General features: G+C 36.0%; 1 protein-coding gene across 3 annotated transcripts in view; it reads right to left on the reverse strand.

Moving 5' to 3' along the window:
* The window catches only part of NCOR1 (nuclear receptor corepressor 1), a 155,602-nt gene that overhangs the window by 123,114 nt on the left and 12,749 nt on the right, over nt 1–19,739 (reverse strand). For all 3 annotated transcript variants that reach the window (XM_069481876.1, XM_069481875.1, XM_069481873.1), the window contains exons 2-3: nt 14,418–14,594; nt 5,308–5,438 (exon numbers count right to left, since the gene is read on the reverse strand). In XM_069481876.1, coding sequence (XP_069337977.1) covers nt 5,308–5,438; nt 14,418–14,525 — 239 coding nt within the window. In that variant the 5' untranslated portion in view covers nt 14,526–14,594. The remainder of the gene's footprint in view (nt 1–5,307; nt 5,439–14,417; nt 14,595–19,739) is intronic.

The following is a 19,739-nucleotide window of genomic DNA, read 5'->3' on the forward strand; positions in this document are numbered from 1 at the left end:
TATGGAAACAGGCCAGGCCCAGTGGCTCACGCCTGTAATCCCAGCATTTTGGAAGGCCAAGGGCGGGAAGATTGCTTGAGCCTGGGAGTTCAAGACAACATGGGCAACACAGCAATCCCCACTTCTACCAAAAAAAAATTAAAAATTAAGATATGGAAACAACCTAGATTGAAAGACAAATGGATAAAGAAAATGTGAGATGTGCAGGCGTGCTTGTGTGTGTGTGTGTGTGTGTGTGTATATATATATATATATATATATATATAAAAAACAATGAAATATACAATGAAATATAATTCAGCCTTAAAAACATGGATGGACCATGTTGAAATAAGCCAGATACAGAAAGAAAAATAATTGCATTATCTCCCTTATGTGTGGAATATTTAAAAAATAAAAATAAATGAGCTCACATACACAGAAATAGAGAATGAAACAGTAGTTACTGTGGGCAAAAAGGGGGAGGAAATGGGAAGATGTAGGTCAATGGATACACAATAGCAGAGGTGTAGGATGAGCAAGTCTAGAGATCTAAGGTACAATATGAGGATTAAAGTTAAAAAAAAAATATTGTATTACGGATTTTTGTTAAGTAAATTTTACCTCCTCTTATAACCAAAAAAAGTAACTATGTGAGATGACAGATATGTTCATCTGTTTAACTACAGTAACCATTTTACTATCTATATGTACCACATATCATGTAAACCTCAACTATACAGAATAAAATTTATTTAAAAAAAATAAATGTTAAAAACCATTCCTAACTCGAGGGCTGTACAAAAACAGACCAGGCAGGATTTAGTCACTACCAAATGGCCTTAGTTCGCCAACTCCTGTCCTGAATAATCAAAAAAGGAAAAAACAGCAAACAAACAAAACAATCTCAATGCAGCAAAGGGACAATTTGAAATAATGATGTCAATACTGAAAAAAAGAATGACTCAAATGTTTGGGTCACAAACCCTTTGGCAAGCCAAACAGTTTCTCATTCCTTGCTTTCAATTGTATTGAAGGAGAAATTAAAGTTAAGTTTTTAGCTGGTAGATCATAAAAAGTAATTTTAGATGTTAGATCACTGTGATTATTGGCCTAGAACTTGGAAGGCATTCAGAGAATTAAGTAAAATTGCAGCTACAAAATTCAGTTCATTTCTATCTACTATGTCAACAATATTCTTTGCTTATGTCTATAAAAATAAAAACAGAAATTCGCATAAAAGCCTGTCTCATTATAATAATTAGTAAAATTAATCAAAAATTATAAGAATTGGGGGGAAAAGTCAATCCTATCTTAGAGATATTTTAAATAAAATTTAATGTTTTGTCTTTAATAACAATGTAACAAAATTTATACCTATTTATGTTGTTTTGCTCAATTGTCTACTACTACTCATTGTCATAACTTAATCCAGAGTAAAAGTCTTAAACACTCAGAGCCTAATAGTCTAAGGAAATTTAAATAAATGTCAATTTCAATTTATAAACATATTTGTGGCAGAAATATGAGGGTGATCAATAAAACACTATTAACAATAAAGTATATTAGTATAAAATTTTACTGGAGAAATAGAATGAAAATAAAAGTTCAAGGAGTTGAAAGAACAATATAAAATTTCCTATTGTCAAAAAAAATGAGAGAAAAGTAAAAACAAAAACCACATCATCATCTCAATTGAATGGAAAAAACATTCAACAAAGTTCAATATCCTTTCTTAATAAAACCTCTCAGCAGTTAGGTGTGGAAAGAAAGTTCCTCAACAAAATAAAGACCATTTATGAAAATCCCACAGCTAACATCATAATCAATGGGGAAAAGTGAAAGCTTTTCCACTAATAGCTGGTAAAAGGCAAGGATGCCCACTATCACCACTGCTTTTCAACATAGTACTAGGAGTACTAGCAAAAGCCATCACACAAAAATCAATAAAAGGCATCCAAAGCAGAAAGGAAGAAATAAAATTATCTCTATTTACAGATGGCATGACCCTACATGTAAAAAAAAAAAAAAAAAAAAAGATTCCACACACACACAAAAAAGTTGCTAGAACTAATAAATGAATTCAGTAAAGGTACAGGATACAAAAATCAACACGCAAAATCACTAGAACTTTTTATACAAAAATAACAACCTAACTGAAAAAGAAATCAAGGAAATGGTCTCATTTACAATAGTATATATAAAAATGAAATAGTTAAATAAATTTAACCCAGGGGGTGAAAGATCTGCATACTGAAAACTATAAAACACTGATGAAACAAACTGAAGACACAAATAAGATATCCCATGCTTATGGATCAGAAAAATATTGCTAAATGTTCCTACTACCCAAAGAAATACAGTACAGATTTAACACAATCCTTATCAAAATCTCAATGGCATTCTTCACAGCAATAGAAAACACAATCCTAAAATTCATACAGAAGCATAAAAGACTGAATAGCCAAATAATTCTGATAAAGAAAAAGCTGGAGGCATCGCACTTCCTAATTTAAAATTATATTACAAAACTATAGTAATCAAAATAATATGGTGCTAGCATAAAAACAGACATATAGATCACTGGAACAGAATAGAGAGCTCAGAAATAAATCCAAACATATATGGTCAACTAACTTTTGACAAGGGTACCAAAAGGACATAGTGAGGAAAGGATAGCTTTTTGAATAATGCTGGGAAAACTGGATTTCCACATGCAAAAGAATAAAACAGGACCCTTATCTTACACCATACACAACAATCAACTCAAAATGGATAAAAGGCCTAAATGTAAAAACAGAAACTATAAAACGCCTAGAAGAGAACACAGGGGAAAAGCTCCCGGACACTGACCTTGGCAATGATTTTGCCGCTATCGCACCAAAAGGTCAGGCCACAAAAGTACAAATAAATAAATGAGACTACATCAAACCAAAAAAACCTCTGCACAGCAATCAAGAAAAATGAAACAGCAGCCTACAGACTGGGAAAAAATATTAGCAAACCATATATCTGATAAGAGGCTAATATGCAAAATTTATAAAGAACTCATACAATTTAATAGTAGAAAAACAAGTAACCTGATTAAAAAATGGGCAAAAGATCTGAATAGACATTTCTCCAAAGACATAAAAATTGCCAACAGGTACATGAAAAGATGTTCAACATCATTAATCATCAGAGAAATGCAAAGCAACACCCCTATGAGATACCCCTATACCTGTCAGGAGGACTATTATCAAAAAGTCAAAAGATAACAAATGTTGGTGAGGATGTGGAGAATAGGGAACTCTTGTATGCTGTCGATGGGAACATAAATTAATACGCCTATTATAAAAAAGTGTATGGAGGTGCCTAAAGAAATTAAAGATAGGCTGGAGGAGGTGGCTCATGCCAGTAATCCTAGCACTTAGGGAGGCCAAGGTGGGAGGCTCGCCTGATGTCAGAATTTCAAGACCAGCCTGAGCAACATAGCAAGACCCTGTCCCTACAAAAACTTTTAAAAATTAGCTGGGCATGGTGGTGCTCGCCTGTAGCCCCAGCAGCTCAGGAGGCTGCAGCAGGAGGATCGCCTGAGCCCAGGAGTCTGAGGCTGCAGTGAGCTATGATGACGACATCACACTCTAGTCTGGGGGACAGAGCGAGACACTGTCTCAAAAATAAGCAAACAAATAAACCAATAAAACAATTACCATATGACCCGGCAATGCCTCTTCTGGACATTTACTCAAAAGAAATGAAATCACCACTATTTAAAAGATACCTGCACTCCCATGTTCATGGTAATATTATTCACAGTAGCCAAGATATGGAAACAACCTAAGTGTCTGTTGATGGATGAATGGATAAAGAAACTGTTTTATACACACACACACACACACACACACCCCCAGAAATATTATTCAGCCTTATTTTAAAAAAATGAGATCTTGCCATTTGCCACAACATGGATAAGCCTGGAGAACATTAGGCTAAGTGAAATAAACCACACACAGAAAGGAAAATATTGCATGATCTCACTTATATGTGGAATCTCAAAAAAACCCACAAAAAACAAAACCAAATTCAAATATACACAGAGAGCAAAACAGTGGTTATGGGAGGGACTGGAATGGGGAGATGTATGTCAGAGGATACAATGTAGCAGATATGTAGGATGAACAAGTCTAGAGTTGCACAACATGAGGTAATACAATTGTGCTATATTTGGAATTCATGCTAAATGAGTAGATTTTAGCTGCTCTGGCCACAAAAACAAAAAAACAAGGGTAACCGAGATGATGGATATGTTCATTTGCCTCACTACAGTAACCTTATTACTATCTGTTTTCCAGAACATCATGTTGTACACCTTATATAAACACAATAAAATTTATTTCTAAAAACACTTTAGATTACCAGTGATAATGAAGTAAAAGAAAGCAGAGATGGTAAGCACAATAGGAAAAAAGAGTAACCTACCATGTATACAGCCTACAGTACCAGATAGAATATTTATTATCATTTGAGGACAATACCATTACGATCCCCCCCCTTTTATTTTGAGACAGAGTCTCACTCTGTCACCCCACCTAGAGTGCAGTGGCATCGTCAAAGCTCACAGCAACCTCAAACTCCTGGGCTTGAATGATCCTCCTGCCTCATCCCCTCCGTAGCTGGGACTATAGGCTCACACCACCATGCCTGGCTAATTTGTTCTACTTTTAGTAGAGACGGGATCTCATTCTTGCTCAGGCTGGTCTCAAACTCCTGACCACAAAGGATCCTGCTGCCTTCGTCTCCCAGAGTGCTAGGATTACAAGCGTGAGACACCAAGCCTGGCTGATTCCCATTTTTATAGGTGTGAAAAGTACAGCTTGCAGAGTCTAAATCCATGATTTGCGACACTGGCTGCAAATGGGAATCACCTGGGAAACACTGGCCATAAGCTAACGTTTGAGCCCAACCCCAGAGATTGATTTAATTGTTCTGTGATGGGACTGGGGCATCCCAGGTCGTTCTATTAATACGCAGCCTGAGCTGAGAACACCAGTAGTTTGTAGAACGTGACCAAGGCCACACAGCTGATCAGGATCCAAACCTAGGTCTACTTGACTTTCTACTATCTAATATTAATTCTAATTTCTGGAAACAAGTTTGAAGAGCTTGTTAACTACTGTGATCAAACAACACAAAAGGGCTCAAAATACAAACTATAAACGACCAGTCATGGCTTGGATAATAAAATACTGAAAGTAGAATAAATAAATAATAAAATAAATGACTTATGAAGTATGTGCACACTTCACAATTACAATCCTTCATGGAAACATAAAAGAACCCTATTACCTGTCAGAACCTGGGTGAAACTCTGAAAGCAAGGAAGGCCGTCTTCGAAGCTGTTGCTGCTGTTGCTGCAAGAGCTGTGACGCCTGACTGACTTCAAGATGAGAAGAACGATAATCAGGGACTGCAAACTCCTAGGATTAAAATCATAAATTAGTTATTAACCAAAAAGGGAACAGCAGCATGAAATCAAACCAAGTATAAAGATAGTTATAGGCCACTAAGTATGGGAAGAAACGACCATGACAATCAACCCTTCATTGATCTAATTTTCCCCCCAAAACCTAAAACAATCAACATTTTAACTGTGTATCACTAAAAACAACCCAAAATGAAATTTCAAGTTCAACCTACATTGATTCATTCCCCTAATAACATATTACGATAACTCCCAGTCTCTTACTCACATAAAATCTCAAACTCATATGTGTTCAATATGAAATCCTAAAAAGTATTACAATCCCAAATTCAAAACGAACAGGCTAGAAGGGTCACAGAGGTCATCTAACTAAATCCATGTATATTTACAAATGAAGAAACTGCAGTCCAGACAATCAACCTGATAGTTAAGAGTAACAGTTTTTCCATCATAACTAGGTGGGTGTTTTTATGTATTTTTTGGTATGTTTCCCTGTTGATTTTTTTAAAAAGTCTTCTTTTCAAAATAAATCCATTGTGCTAACTCAATCATAAACAGATAGTTAAAGAGAATTACTAAATAACCCAGGAATTCCAGTCCTAGGTATATGACCCAAAAGAATTAAAAGTTTATAACCACACACAAAACCTTTAACACAAATTTTTGTAGGCACATTATTCAAAATAGACAAAAAATGGAAACAACCCAAATGTCCATCAACTAATGAATGAATAAAAAATGTGGTATATCCATACAATGGAGTATCATTCAACCATAAAAAGGAATAAAATACTGATATAAGCTAGAACACAGATGAACCTAGAAAACATTCTGCTAAGAAAAAAAGCCAGACACAAAAGGCTACAAGTTATTACATTTGTATAAAATGTCTGCAAGAGGCAAATCCATAGAGACAGAAACAAGAGTGGTGGTTGCCAAAGGATGGAGGGTAGGAAGAGAATTGGAACTAACTGCTACTAAGTACAGGGTTTCATTTCCAGTGATGAAAGCGTTCTGCAATTAGATAATGGTGATGGTTGAACAGCATAATAAATATACTAAAAGCCACTATATTATACATTTTAAAATGGTGAATTGTCTATTATATAAATTCTATGTCAACAACAAAAAAAAATTTAAATCATAAACAGATAAAATTGAGTTGTCCAGCTGAAACATGGAGGTCCAAAGAAAATAAAATACCTAGGGATATACTTAACAAAGGAGGTTTAAGATCTCTACAAGGAGAACTATAATACAAAACACTGATGAAAGAAATTGCAGATGACATAAACAAATGGAAAAACATCCCCCGCTCCTGGATTGGTAGGATCAACATCATTCAAATGTCCATACTGCCCAAAGTGATTTACAGATTCAACGCAATTCCCAAGAAAATACCAGCATCATATTTCACAGATCTAGAAAAATAACCCTAACCTCCATTTGAAACCAAAACACAGCCCAAATAGCCAAAGAAATCTTAAGCAAAAAAGAACAAATCTGGAGGCACCACATTACCTGACTTCAAATTATACTGTAAGGCTATAGTAACCAAAACAGCATGGTACTGGTAATAAAAGTAGGGATGTAGACCAATGGAACAGAACACAGAACCTGAAAATAAAACCATCTACCTATAACCAACTGATCTTCGACAAAGCAGACAGTGGGGAAAGGAAGCCCTATTCAATAAATGGTGCTGGGAAAATTGGATAGCCTCATGGAGAAGAATGAAACAGAACCCCTATCTCTCACCATATCTGAAAATTAATTCAAGATAGATTAAAGACTTAAATATAACGCATGAAACCATAACAATTCTTGATGAAAACATAAGAAAAACTCTTTTAGACATCAGCCTTGGCAAAGAATTTATGACTAAGACCCCAAAGGCAAATATAGCAACAACAAAAATAAATAAATGGGACTTAAAAGGCTTCTGCACAGCAAAGGAAATAATCAACAGAGTGAACAGACAACCTACAGAACAGGAGAAAATATTCCTAAACTATACATCCGACAAAGGACTGATATCCAGAATCTACAAAGAACTAAAACAAATCAGCAAGAAAAAAACAACCCCATCAAAACATGAGCAAAAGACATGAATAAAAGTCTTCCTAAAGAAGATAGACAAATGGCCAACAAATATGAAAGAATACTGAACATCATGAATCCTTAGGGAAATTCAAATTTAAATTATAATGAGATACCACCTTACCCCTATTGGAATGGCCGTTACTAAAAAGTCAAAAAACAATAGACACTGGTGTGGATGCAGAGACAAAAGAATGCTTATACACTGTTGTTGGGACTGCAAATCAGTACAGCCTCTATGGAAAACAGTATGGAGATTCCTCAAAGAAATAAATGTGGACCTATCATTCGATCCAGCAACCCCACTGCTAGGTACCTACCCCCAAAGGAAATGAAGTCATTTTATCAAAAAGACACTTGCACCCAAATGTTTATAACAGCATATTTCACAATTGCAAAGATAGGGAATCAACCTAAGTGCCCTTCAATTCATGAGTGGATAAAGAAAATATGGGTACACCCGCCACGGAGTACTACTCAGCCATAAAAAGGAATGAAATAGGCCAGCAAACATATAAAAAAATGCTCAACATCTCTAAACATTGGAGAAATGCAAATCAAAACCACAATGAGATATCACCTAACCCCAGTGAGACTGGCCTCTATCAAAAAATCCCAAAACAACAAATGCTGGTGAGGATGTGGAGAGACGGGAACACTCTCACACTGCTGGTAGGACTGCAAATTAGTGCAGCCTCTGTGGAAAAGAATTTGGAGATACCTCAAAGAGCTAAAAATAGAAATACCATTCGATCCAGCAATAGCACTATTAGGCATCTACTGAAAAGAGCAAAAGACATTCTGTAACAAAGACATCTGCACCCGAATGTTTGTGGCAGCACAATTCACTACTGCAAGGATGTGGAAGCAACCCAAGTGCCCGTCGATTTATGAGTGGATTATTAAAATTTGGTATGTAATGGGCAGGGTTCAGTGGCTCAGGCCTGTAATCCTAGCACTCTGGGAGGCCAAGGTGGGAGGATCATCTGAGCTCAGAAGTTCAAGACCAGCCTGAGCAAGAGCGAGACCCTGTCTCTACTAAAAAAAAAAAAATATATAGAAACAAATTAGCTGGACAACTAAAATATATATAGAAAAAATTAGCCGGGCATGGTGGCACATGCCTGTAGTCCAAGCTACTCGGGAGGCTGAGGCAGGAGGATCGCTTGAGCCCAGGAGTTTGAGGTTGCTGTTAGCTAGACTGACGCCACGGCACCCTAGCCCAGGCAACAGAGTGAGAGTCTGTCTCAAAAAAATAAATAAATAAAATAAAATAAAATTTGGTATATGTATACAATGGAATATTACTCAATTGTAAGAAACAACAGTGATCTAGCACCTCTTATATTTTCCTGGATAGAGCTTGAGCCCATTATCCAAAGTGAGGTAACACAAGATTGGAAGAACAGGCTCCACATGTACTCACCATCAAATTGGCACTGACTGATCAACACTATGGTGCTCACATGGTAGCAATATTCTCCAGGCATTAGGGGTTGGGGGGGGGTGGTGGTAAACTGACAACTAATAGTTGCGGTGAGCATTGTTGAGGGGAAGGGCATACTTCTAATCCTTGCCTGGGTAGAGGCAAAGACGTAAATAAAATGTAACCAAAATATTTGGACCCTCATAATATTCTGAAATAAAAAGAAAAATAAAAGGAATGAAATAATGTCATTTGCAACAACTTGGATGTAACTGGTGACCATTATCCTAAGAAGTATCTCAGGAATGGAAAACCAAATATCATGTATTCTAACAAGTGGGAGCTAAACAACGGGTACACACAGGCACAAAATGATATAAAGTACATGAGAAACCAAGAAAGAGGGAGGGTGAAAGGGTAAGTGTGAGATAAAAACTTACCTATTGGGTACAATGAATACTATTCTGGTGATGGGCGCACCAAAAGCCCTGGCTTAAGCATTATACAAAATATCCATGTAATAAAAACACTTGCATCCTCTTAATTCTTAGAAATTTTAAAAATGCTTAAAACATAAAAAATAAAGTACAATTAGAAAAATAAATTGATTAAGAAAAAAAAAAAGAATCCAGAGCTCTTCTCTACATGTAGGTAACAGTAAAACATGATTCACAGATAGTCTAAGAAGAAATCTCAGATACAAAGTTGAAAACATACCAAGAAAAATAAAACACTGAGGACAAGACAGAACAATAAAACCATTCCAAATTTTTTAAAACACACAAAAACAAAAAGAATTTATATCCAAGTAAACAGATAACATTAAATAAAAATAGAAAAGGACATAAGAGTATTAATAATATCCTGAAGAATCAAATAGCAATCAAAGAAATTTAAAACTTAATAACTGAAATTAAACAATAGTTGAACATACAGAGTGGGCAAATGAAAACTAAGACAGAACCGAGGAATTCTCTCAAAACACAGTAAAGCACAAAGACATAGAAACTACAGAAGCAAAGTTAAAAATGGAAGCTAGAGTCAAAAGTTCAACATCCAACATCCACAGGTAAGAGATAATATTCTAAGAAGTAACAGAACAGCATTTCTCAGAAGTTAAGAAAGACACAGCCCTCAGATTTAAAAGGGCCTAAGGGAAAAGTAGGATATATTTTAAAAATAAATCCACACTAGACACAAAAAAAAATTTAGAAAATCAAGGATAAACAAAAACTTTATCACAAGTGCCAAGAAATAAAAAACAGGTTTCCTACAAAGTAACAAGAACCATAATAAAAGCAGGCTTATCAGCAACACTGAATAGAAGCAAACAGACAACACCACATCCCAAGTTCAGAGGAAACTCATTGTTTTTGTGGGAAAACAACCTACAAATTCAATAACCAAATCATTATTCAAGTTTTAGGACTATAAACTTTTCAGAATTCAAAAACTCACAAAATTTACCAACCACAGGTTTTCACTGAAAAAATTTCTAAAGGATATACCAAGCAAGACAAATTAAGAGTAAGGAGTAAAATAAAAAGAAATGACAGTGCATGTAGCTCCTAGCTATGAACAGGTAACTCTACTCAGAATTACCTCCCTATGGTAAACAGCTAAAACACTGGACAAAACGTAGAAACAATTTTCATACATTGGACAATAGGCAGCACCAGACTTGTTCTCTGAGAGAAATGAACAAATGAGGTGAGCCCCACCTTCCACACCCCAGGCCTTCGGCCAGGAGGCAATTTCCAAACTGGATCCATGGGAAGGTAACCCAAATAGTGCCCCACAATAATGGTTATTAAAGAAGCAACAACAATAGTTTGAAGCAGCCAGACGGATAGAATTTCTGGACAAGTCTTTCAGAAAGGAGGGAGTTACAAAGAGAAAGGTTTCCTGAAATCTGAATTTGGGTGACCTTCAGTCTTCACCTGAATTCTAGTGTAAATGCACAGGGAGAAAAGTCACAGGCTGCGCTAAGAATAACTTCTGAAGGAAGGACAATTAAAGGGAACTCTAAAGCAAACAATTCCAGCAGCTCACTCACAGCCAGAACTCATTCAGATTTCCTTTAGCAAGAGTGAAGAAACCTCACTGAATACTGGACATCTGGTAGATACCCCAGAGGAAACAAGCTCAGAAGTGGGAGATAAATCAGACCTAGAATAAAGACTACTCTAGATTTGCCATGAGAGTTGAAAAACAAGCCTCAAAAGTAACTTAATTGCCTAGCAAGGGAATCCAACTCTCTTTATAGAAATACAATAAAAGCCAGTACTAAGAAAGTGTAAAATTCAATGTTCATATTCAAATCAAAAATGAAAAATCCAGTATCTGCAATGAAAACATCACTAAATGAAATTAATACAAGGTTGGAAACTATATAAGAAAAGATCACTGACCATAAAGCCATAGCAAAATGAAGCTAATGGATTTAAAAAAAAAAAAAAAAAAATGGTAGAGGGCAGTGGGGGGGCGGGGTGAGGAATAGAGGACCACTGACCCGTGGGGTAAGATGAAATATGACTAATTGTTGTCCCCGATGGAAACTAGGGGAAGAGGAGACAGAAAAAAATATTTGAAGAAATCATGGCCCAAAACTGCCCAAATTTTATGAAAATTATAAATCCACAGAATCAAGAAGCTTGGTGAATGCCACAGCACAAAAAGGGCACATAATATTAAATAATCAAGTTGTGGAAAAACAGTGACAAAGAGAAAAATCTTAAAAGTAACCAGAGGGGGGGAAATACATTTTATATATAAATGAACAAAGACAAGAATAACCACAAGCTTCTAGTCAGAAACCACACAAGCCAGAACACAATGAAATGACATCTTTCATTTCAGTGCTGAAAATAACTGTGAATTTAGTTCTATATCGACTGAAAATAGTCTTCAAAAATAAAGTTGAAAGAAAAACTTTTCCAGGCAATCAAAACCTGAGGGAATTCACTGCCAAGCATCCTGTACTAAGAGAAATGAAGTTCTCCAGGAGAAAATACAATAATATCAGAAGGAAACTTGAATGTATGTAAAGGAATGAAGGACGTAAAAAAATGGTATATATGTAGGCAATTATAGAAGAAAGAAAATAAAGAGCAGTAATCAGTGAAATAGAAAAAAATAGTGAATATCATTGAAACCAAAGCTAGCTCTTCGAAGAAAAGAATCTACTAAGTTGATAAACCTCTAGGTTGACTGATTAAAAAGGAATAAAACATTTATTGTCAACATGTGGAACAACATTGCAACACATCTCAGAGACATGAAAACAATAAGGGAATACTGTGACAGTTTGTGTCAATAAATCCGATACCGTAAACAATAAAACTGACCCAAACTGACTCAAGAAAAAGTAGAGAATCTGAATATACATATTAAAGAAATTGAAGGCCGGGCACCATGGATCACACCTGTAATCCCAGCAGTGTGGGAGGCTAAGGCAGGAGGATTGCTTGAGGCCAGGAGTTTGAGACCAGCCTAGGCAACACAGTGACACTCCATCTCTATAAAAAATTAAAAAAAAAAAAAAAAAAAAAAAAAAGCTGGCTATAGCACCTGTAGTCCCAGCTACTTGGGGGTGGGGTGGGGACTTAGGGATCACCTGAGCCCAGGAGTTCGAGGTCACAGTGAGCTATGATCATGCCACTGCACTCCACCCTGGATGACTATGAATAAAAACAAAAAACAAAACTTGAGTTCATAAATTAAATTCTTTCCACAAAGAAAATTCTAGGCCCAATGGCATTGCTGATAAATTCTATCAAGGATCTAAGGAAGAAAAAAATACCAATCCTACAAAAACTCTTTAAGAAAATATATGAGGAGGATATATTTCCCAAGCTAACATTATTCTTAATGGAGAAAGACTGAACCTCAACCCTTATCTCACACCACGTAACAAAATTTAGTTAAAAAATGGATCATAGACCTAAATGTAAAACCTAACATTATAAAACTTAGAGAAGAAAACATAGGTGAAAATCTTAGTGAGCTTGAGTTTGGCAAAAACTCCTTAGTAATGACATAAAAAGCACAAAATATTAACATAAAATACAAAAATAATTGAACTTGATAAAAAGTAAACACATATGCTCTCCAAAGGACACTGTTAAGAAAATAAGGCAATACTTCTTTAAATAATTTAGATACAAACATACAGATACATGTTTTCAAAATAATTCCATTAATTAAAAAAAAAGTGGAATAGATGATTGGATAAACAAATTGTGGTATATCCATACCCAGCAATAAAAAGGAATGAACTACTGAGACATACAAGGCATAGATAAATCTCAGAAATATTATGGGAAGCAAAAGAGGCCACAGACAGGAGTTCATCTGAAACTTAAACAAACACAATCTATTATGACAAAGTAGATCAGTGGTTTCCTGGGAGCTGCGGTTAGTAGGGAGAGGGGAAGACTGACCTAGATGGGGTACCAGGTAACTTTCTGGGGTGATATAACTGTTCGTTATCTTCATTTTGGTGAGGGTTTTATGGGTATATAAGTTTGTCAAAATTTGTTACAACATACGAGTGCATTTTATTATCAACTAAACTACCAAGCTGATTTTTAAAAAAGCAGCAGCAACAGTCTAGAAAACCAGTAATCAGATGAATAGTATTGGTGTAGGGAGGCCCCACAAGCAAAATTCAACACTCAATCATGATAAAAATTCTCAAACTAGGAACAGAAAGCAACTTCTTCAACCAAAAAAGGGCATCAACAAAAACATGCAACTAACATTATACTTAATGGTGAGAGAGAAAATGCTGCCCTACACAGGAACAAGGTAAGGCTGTCCGTTCTCGCTCTGGGACCACCACCACACTCCAAGGGAGTCCTCAGTAGCATCCAGTAGTACTCAACCATATTTTGCTGAAAAATCTGCTTGCTTATTCTCTGAGAGGACCATTTTTCATTCCTTCCTTTCCTATTTTCTTAAAACCTCTTAAATCCCTACCCCTGGTCCACTCTGAGCTGACCATTTCACCTCACGTTTTACTTTTCACAAGGTAAATCAATCATACAACTCTTCCTACCATACAAATCTTTCTACCTGCAAATCTCAAGATAGTAGAAGCTTTTATCCTGGACACCACTCAAGAGAGACCAAGTTATTTGGCCAGCTTAAAACTCAACCCGAACTTGGAGTATAAACATAAGTTTTAACCCAGAAACTCTAGACAACTGATACTTTTCTATTTATCAACAACTCCTACAATCAAAAGCAAAGACACGTTCAGTCACCTAGCATAAAGCCATGGTAAGAAGACAGGGATAATTAATTCCCAACCTTTGCTTCCTCATCTTTGAAAATGGTTCTTGTCATTGAATAAAAAAGTATTTGCTTTCTCATCAATTGTATTGAATAGGAAAAGTAAAGAAAACCCCAAAATACATACACAATTGCATAGCATTTGTTCCTTACCTGCTGGTGCCGGGTGTTGGGAAAGGTATACTGGACAGAGTGGGGAGGATAACGACTTTGTTCTGTGCTGAATGCTCCTTGGTTGGGAGGATAACCTGAACTTGACATTATCAGTAGAGAAGTCCCACCAGGCTGTGAGATCAGGTCCAGCAAACAATCATGTTTCTAGGAAACCACCTAAACAGGCAAGAAAACATAGAATTCGTAAGAACTAAACCACCAACTACACTTCTAATAAGTTATAACTACAGTTACATAAATAAAACCACAATTACCAGTAACAGCTTTTAGTCATGTATTTACTAAATATAAGTTACAGAGGTTTGAAAAATATGAATGAGTCATTTCCTTTATACTTAAAAAAGAGTCTTTAATACATAATAATATAATTAGCTACATAAAGTAAAAACATGTATATAAAATCTTAGGCATAGGACCTGGCACATAGCAGCTGTTCAGTAAATGTCTTTCTACAAGTATCAAACAAATATATTATAAAAACAAAAGACACATGGTTCCAAATTTTATGGTTGTGAAAAAGTCAACTGTAGGCCAGACACAGTAGGCCATGCCTATAATCCTAGCACTTTGAGAGGCCTAGGCAGGAGGATCACTTCAGCCCAGGAGACCAAGACCAGCCTGGGCAACACAGCGAGTCCCCATCACTGCAAAAAAAAAAAAAAAAATCAATTGTAAAAACTCAAGAGTATTTATAAGGTAAGCATTTGTGGCAGAGGAAGTATTGTGTTCATCCCTTAACAACATTAAAGTCAGCATGAATCCTACAAACCAATGGCGTTTTATGGTTTAATTAGCAGCATTCAATCTTAAAGGTAAATAACATCTTTTTGCTGAAATACAGTATCAGAGAGTTACTGCATCAGTAAGTCTTTGGTTTCTGTCCTAAATCTTCCCCCTAGAAGGCTCTCTGGTAATTGCAGAAATTACCATTTGCTTTTTCCCCCTTTAATTTGCTCCTCTTATTTTAAAGCAAGGAAATTTAGAACACTAATATTTGCAAAGTGATTTCCAATCTAAAGTGCTTTAAAAGATCAGGTAATATTTGCAGTACTTGCAAAAACCCTGACATACATATGTAAATTAGGAATAAAAACATCATAAGTACAACCTCAAAACACAAATAAGATTGTTATCTTTAACTCATAAACTATATTTTTTATTTTTCTTAAAAAGGCAAACCACTGTCCATCAACGGATAAATAAATAAATTGTGGTACATATACACAATGGAATATTATATGGCCATAAAAAAGAATGAAATCCTGCCATTTGCAACAACAGATGGCACTGGAGAACATTACCTTAAGTGAAATAAGCCAAGCACAGAAAGACAAATCTCCCATGTTATCACACATGTCGGAAATAAATAATAAAACAATTGATCTCATGGAGACAGAGTAAAATGGATACCACAGGGTAGAAAGGGTAGCGGGGAGGGGGTGATAAAGTGGGGATGGTTAACGGGTGTAAAAATATACTTAGATAGTTAGAATGAACAATATTTGATAGTACAACAAAGTTACTATAAAGACACCTCAAATGCTTGAGGTGATGGATACCCCAATTATCCTGATTTGATTAATACATATCATATGACTGTATCAAAATATCACATGTACCCTATAAATATATACAACTATTATGTACCCATAATAATTAAAAATTTAAAATTTAAAAAAGGGAAACCACAAACTAGAAAAAGTGCAATGGCAAAATTGATATATCCAATATATATATTTCTTATAAATGGGAAAATTTTGATATACTCAACATAAATATATATCTTACTAATCAACAAGAAAAAAAATTATCCCAACAGAAAAATAGGGCATGACAGGAAAATGGGATTAACGAAGAAATGAAGTAACCAATTTCATCAATAATCACAAAAAAGCAGAACAAAATCATTTTTCACAAACTGGCAAAATATTAAAAACTAATGCCCAGTGTTGATGAGGGTTTGGAGAAACAGCCATTCTACACACTACCAGTTTGTATGTAAACTGGTACAAATTGTTTTCTGACGAATGGCAATATACACCTGAGCCTTAAAACCATGCACACCCTCTACCACAGCAATTCCACCACTAGGAACTCATCTCTTTACTCAATAGAGATATCCAAAGATAAAAGATTGAGAATGCTTCTCAAGGAATTATCCTAAATATCCAATACATGACCTTAAGAAAATTATGGTTTTTTTTAAGAAGTTTAGCTAATGGGAAAGTCCAAATAAATGAAAAATTTTGTTTTTAAAAACATAATTTGTATACACCATTATTACTCAATAGGTCATGTGTGTCGGTCATATATTCACAATAGAGTTTTAAGACCAAAGGTAGAAGGCCGGGCGCGGTGGCTCACGCCTGTAATCCTAGCACTCTGGGAGGCCGAGGTGGGCGGATCGTTTGAGCTCAGGAGTGCGAGACCAGCCTGAGCAAGAGCGAGACCCCATCTCTACTAAAAATAGAAAGAAATTATATGGACAGCTAAAAAATATATATAGAAAAAATTAGCCGGGCATGGTGGTGCATGCCTGTAGTCCCAGCTACTCGGGAGGCTGAGACAGGAGGATCGCTTGAGCTCAGGAGTTTGAGGTTGCTGTGAGCTAGGCTGACGCCATGGCACTCACTCTAGCCTGGGCAACAGAGTGAGACTCTGTCAAAAAAAAAAAAAAAAGACCAAAGGTAGAAATGTTACACAGTCTACAAACACTTACTGAGCAGTACACTACTGTGTACCAACACTGTTCTAAACACTGGCACACAAGGGAGACCAAGATATGCTTACTGTGAAGAGACACAGACTATAAATAATTGTGAAATTATAGGATAAAGTGCTATAAATAAAATAAGGTAATAGATCAACAGGACAGGCGAAGAGGGGACAGGAATGAAGGGGTGGGATGGTTAGAGAAATCACAGCTAGTATGACTGTTATGTCGTGATTTCCTGAGAGTCCCAATTTATACCTCTTGTCCCAGTACAATTATTAATTATGCTCCACTTCGTTCTAAAAATTGTCCCAGTTTGGGTAGTAAAGTATATTCTAAGGTTACTTTTGTGCTGTGGCTTGAGAGATGAGAAGGAAGAGCTACATGTTTCAAAACAGATACGCAAGGAGGCTGAAGGAGTGAGGGAGAGAGGGAGAGAGGAGGTGAGGCCTAGGAACAGGTAGGGGAGAGCCCATGGGGCTGTGCAAGCTGTCTTTCTGGAAACTGAGATATCGCTCTCACCTCTCTCTCTTCTTCTGTGTATATTCTGAATATTAATCCCTTTCCTGCCTTTGTTATAAATATTTGTCCCAGAATCCATAGCTTGTTTTATCTCTTCAAAGACTTTCTCCATTCCCAAATTATAAAAATATCCTTCTACATATTCCTCTTACTTTTTAAAGTTTTAATTTTTTTATATTTAGCTCCTAATCATTTAATGTTTTCTAAAAAGGGATCTAGCTGCATCTTGTTTCCTAATTAATAGTTAATTATCCCAACAAAACACTTACGGAACATGTCTGTCTTTCTGCACAGGTCTGAAATGCCATCCTATTAATAACTCGGCAATTTCACTCATAGGTATATACCCCAGAGAAACTCACAGGCTTACTTACAAAGGGTATTTACTGCAGCGCTGCAATAGGAAAATTTGAGGAAAACCTACATTCCTATCAATAAAATGGATAAGTTACAGTATATTCACATGATAAAATACTACACAGCAGTTACAATGAATTAACTAGAGCTTCATGTTTCAAAAGATAAACCTCAAAAAGTAGAGAATTTACAGAATGATATTCACATGTTAGCCATATAGAAAATAATACTAATTTATAATCCACATATCATATTTTAGGATAATACCTACACCTAAGGAAGGAAGAATGACAGAGGGAAGGGGTACAATCTGCAACACTTTATTTCTTAAAATAAAAACTGCTGTAATCCCAGCACTCTGGGAGGCTGAGGTGGGAGGATCACTTGAGGCCAGGAGTTTGATACCAGCCTGGGCAACATAGTGAGATCCAGTCTCTACAAAAACTTTAAAAATTAGCTGGGCATGATGGCATGTCCTTGTAGTCCCAGCTATTCCAGAGGCTGAATGGGGAGGATCACTTGAGGCCAGGAGTTCAAGGTTACAGTGAGCTATGATCACACCACTGCACTCCAGCCTGGGTGACAGAGTGAGACCCTATCTCTCAAATACAAACAAAATCATATAATTACATATAGAGATACATAATTACGGATATAAAATCTTCACCCAATTAATATTTTGTGTTCCTTAGTAAAATTTTGTTTTCATCATTTCAAGGGATTTGGGAAAAGAACAAATTCAAAACAGTTCAGTATGCCAACTTGATCCAGTTTTCCCACTGTAATCAATAAATTTTATAGGCAGTTAGATTTAGAAAATAAAATTTTCTAGAATTGTCATTCAATCTAACTTTAAAACAAAACTTACAGAAAGAACTTCTAAAATTTTATGTGGTATTATGTAATATACAAATAGTTTAAATAAACACACCACCCTTAACACTCATTTCACTTTTTCCTATAGTAGACACTGGCCAGGGGAGAGTTAGAAATTGGCGAGCTATCCCCTCAGCCTCTTCCCTGTCTGCTCTCTCCCAAGGCCCAAGGCATAAAGTCAGCACATTTAAGGATTGAAAAGTTTGAGATTACCCAACTAACACTGATTTTACAGATGAGAAATCTGGGGAACAGAAAAATGCATTAATTCCTCCAATATCAGAAAGTTGTCAGTGGCAAAAATGGTAGAACTAGTGTTTTCTGCAATGCTTTGCAGCTTTCTCAGCAAGTGGTGAACTACCGTGAGGAGCTGAGATGTTCAGTGGGGCCACACATTAAAACCACCTGGGAAGCATTCCCTCATCTACACACCTGTACTTGCTCCAGGTGGAAGGGGAAAAACCAACACGTGGGGTTCGGGGCTTTTTTATGTTTCTGGAAATAAGTATTAAATGGATGACTTAAGAATTTTAAAAAGTACCACAGAATATAAAGTGAAAAATCTCCTTCTCACCCAGCTGCTATCCAGCTACCCTCTCATAAGGCAACCTAAGTTACTAGTTTCTAGAGTATCCTTTAGAAATATCCTACACACATACACACCCCAATTTCTCCCCTACATAAATGGCAGCATACTAGATATACACTCCTCTATATCTTGCTTGTATTACTTACTGTATCTTAGCATTCATTCTCATGAGTTCATAAAGAGCTTATAGATTCTTTCTATTGCTGTAGAGTATTTCACTATATGAATATTTTGTAAAAGTTTT

Source organism: Eulemur rufifrons, chromosome 9 (assembly GCF_041146395.1).
Source record: "Eulemur rufifrons isolate Redbay chromosome 9, OSU_ERuf_1, whole genome shotgun sequence".
Taxonomy (NCBI): Eukaryota; Metazoa; Chordata; class Mammalia; order Primates; family Lemuridae; genus Eulemur; species Eulemur rufifrons.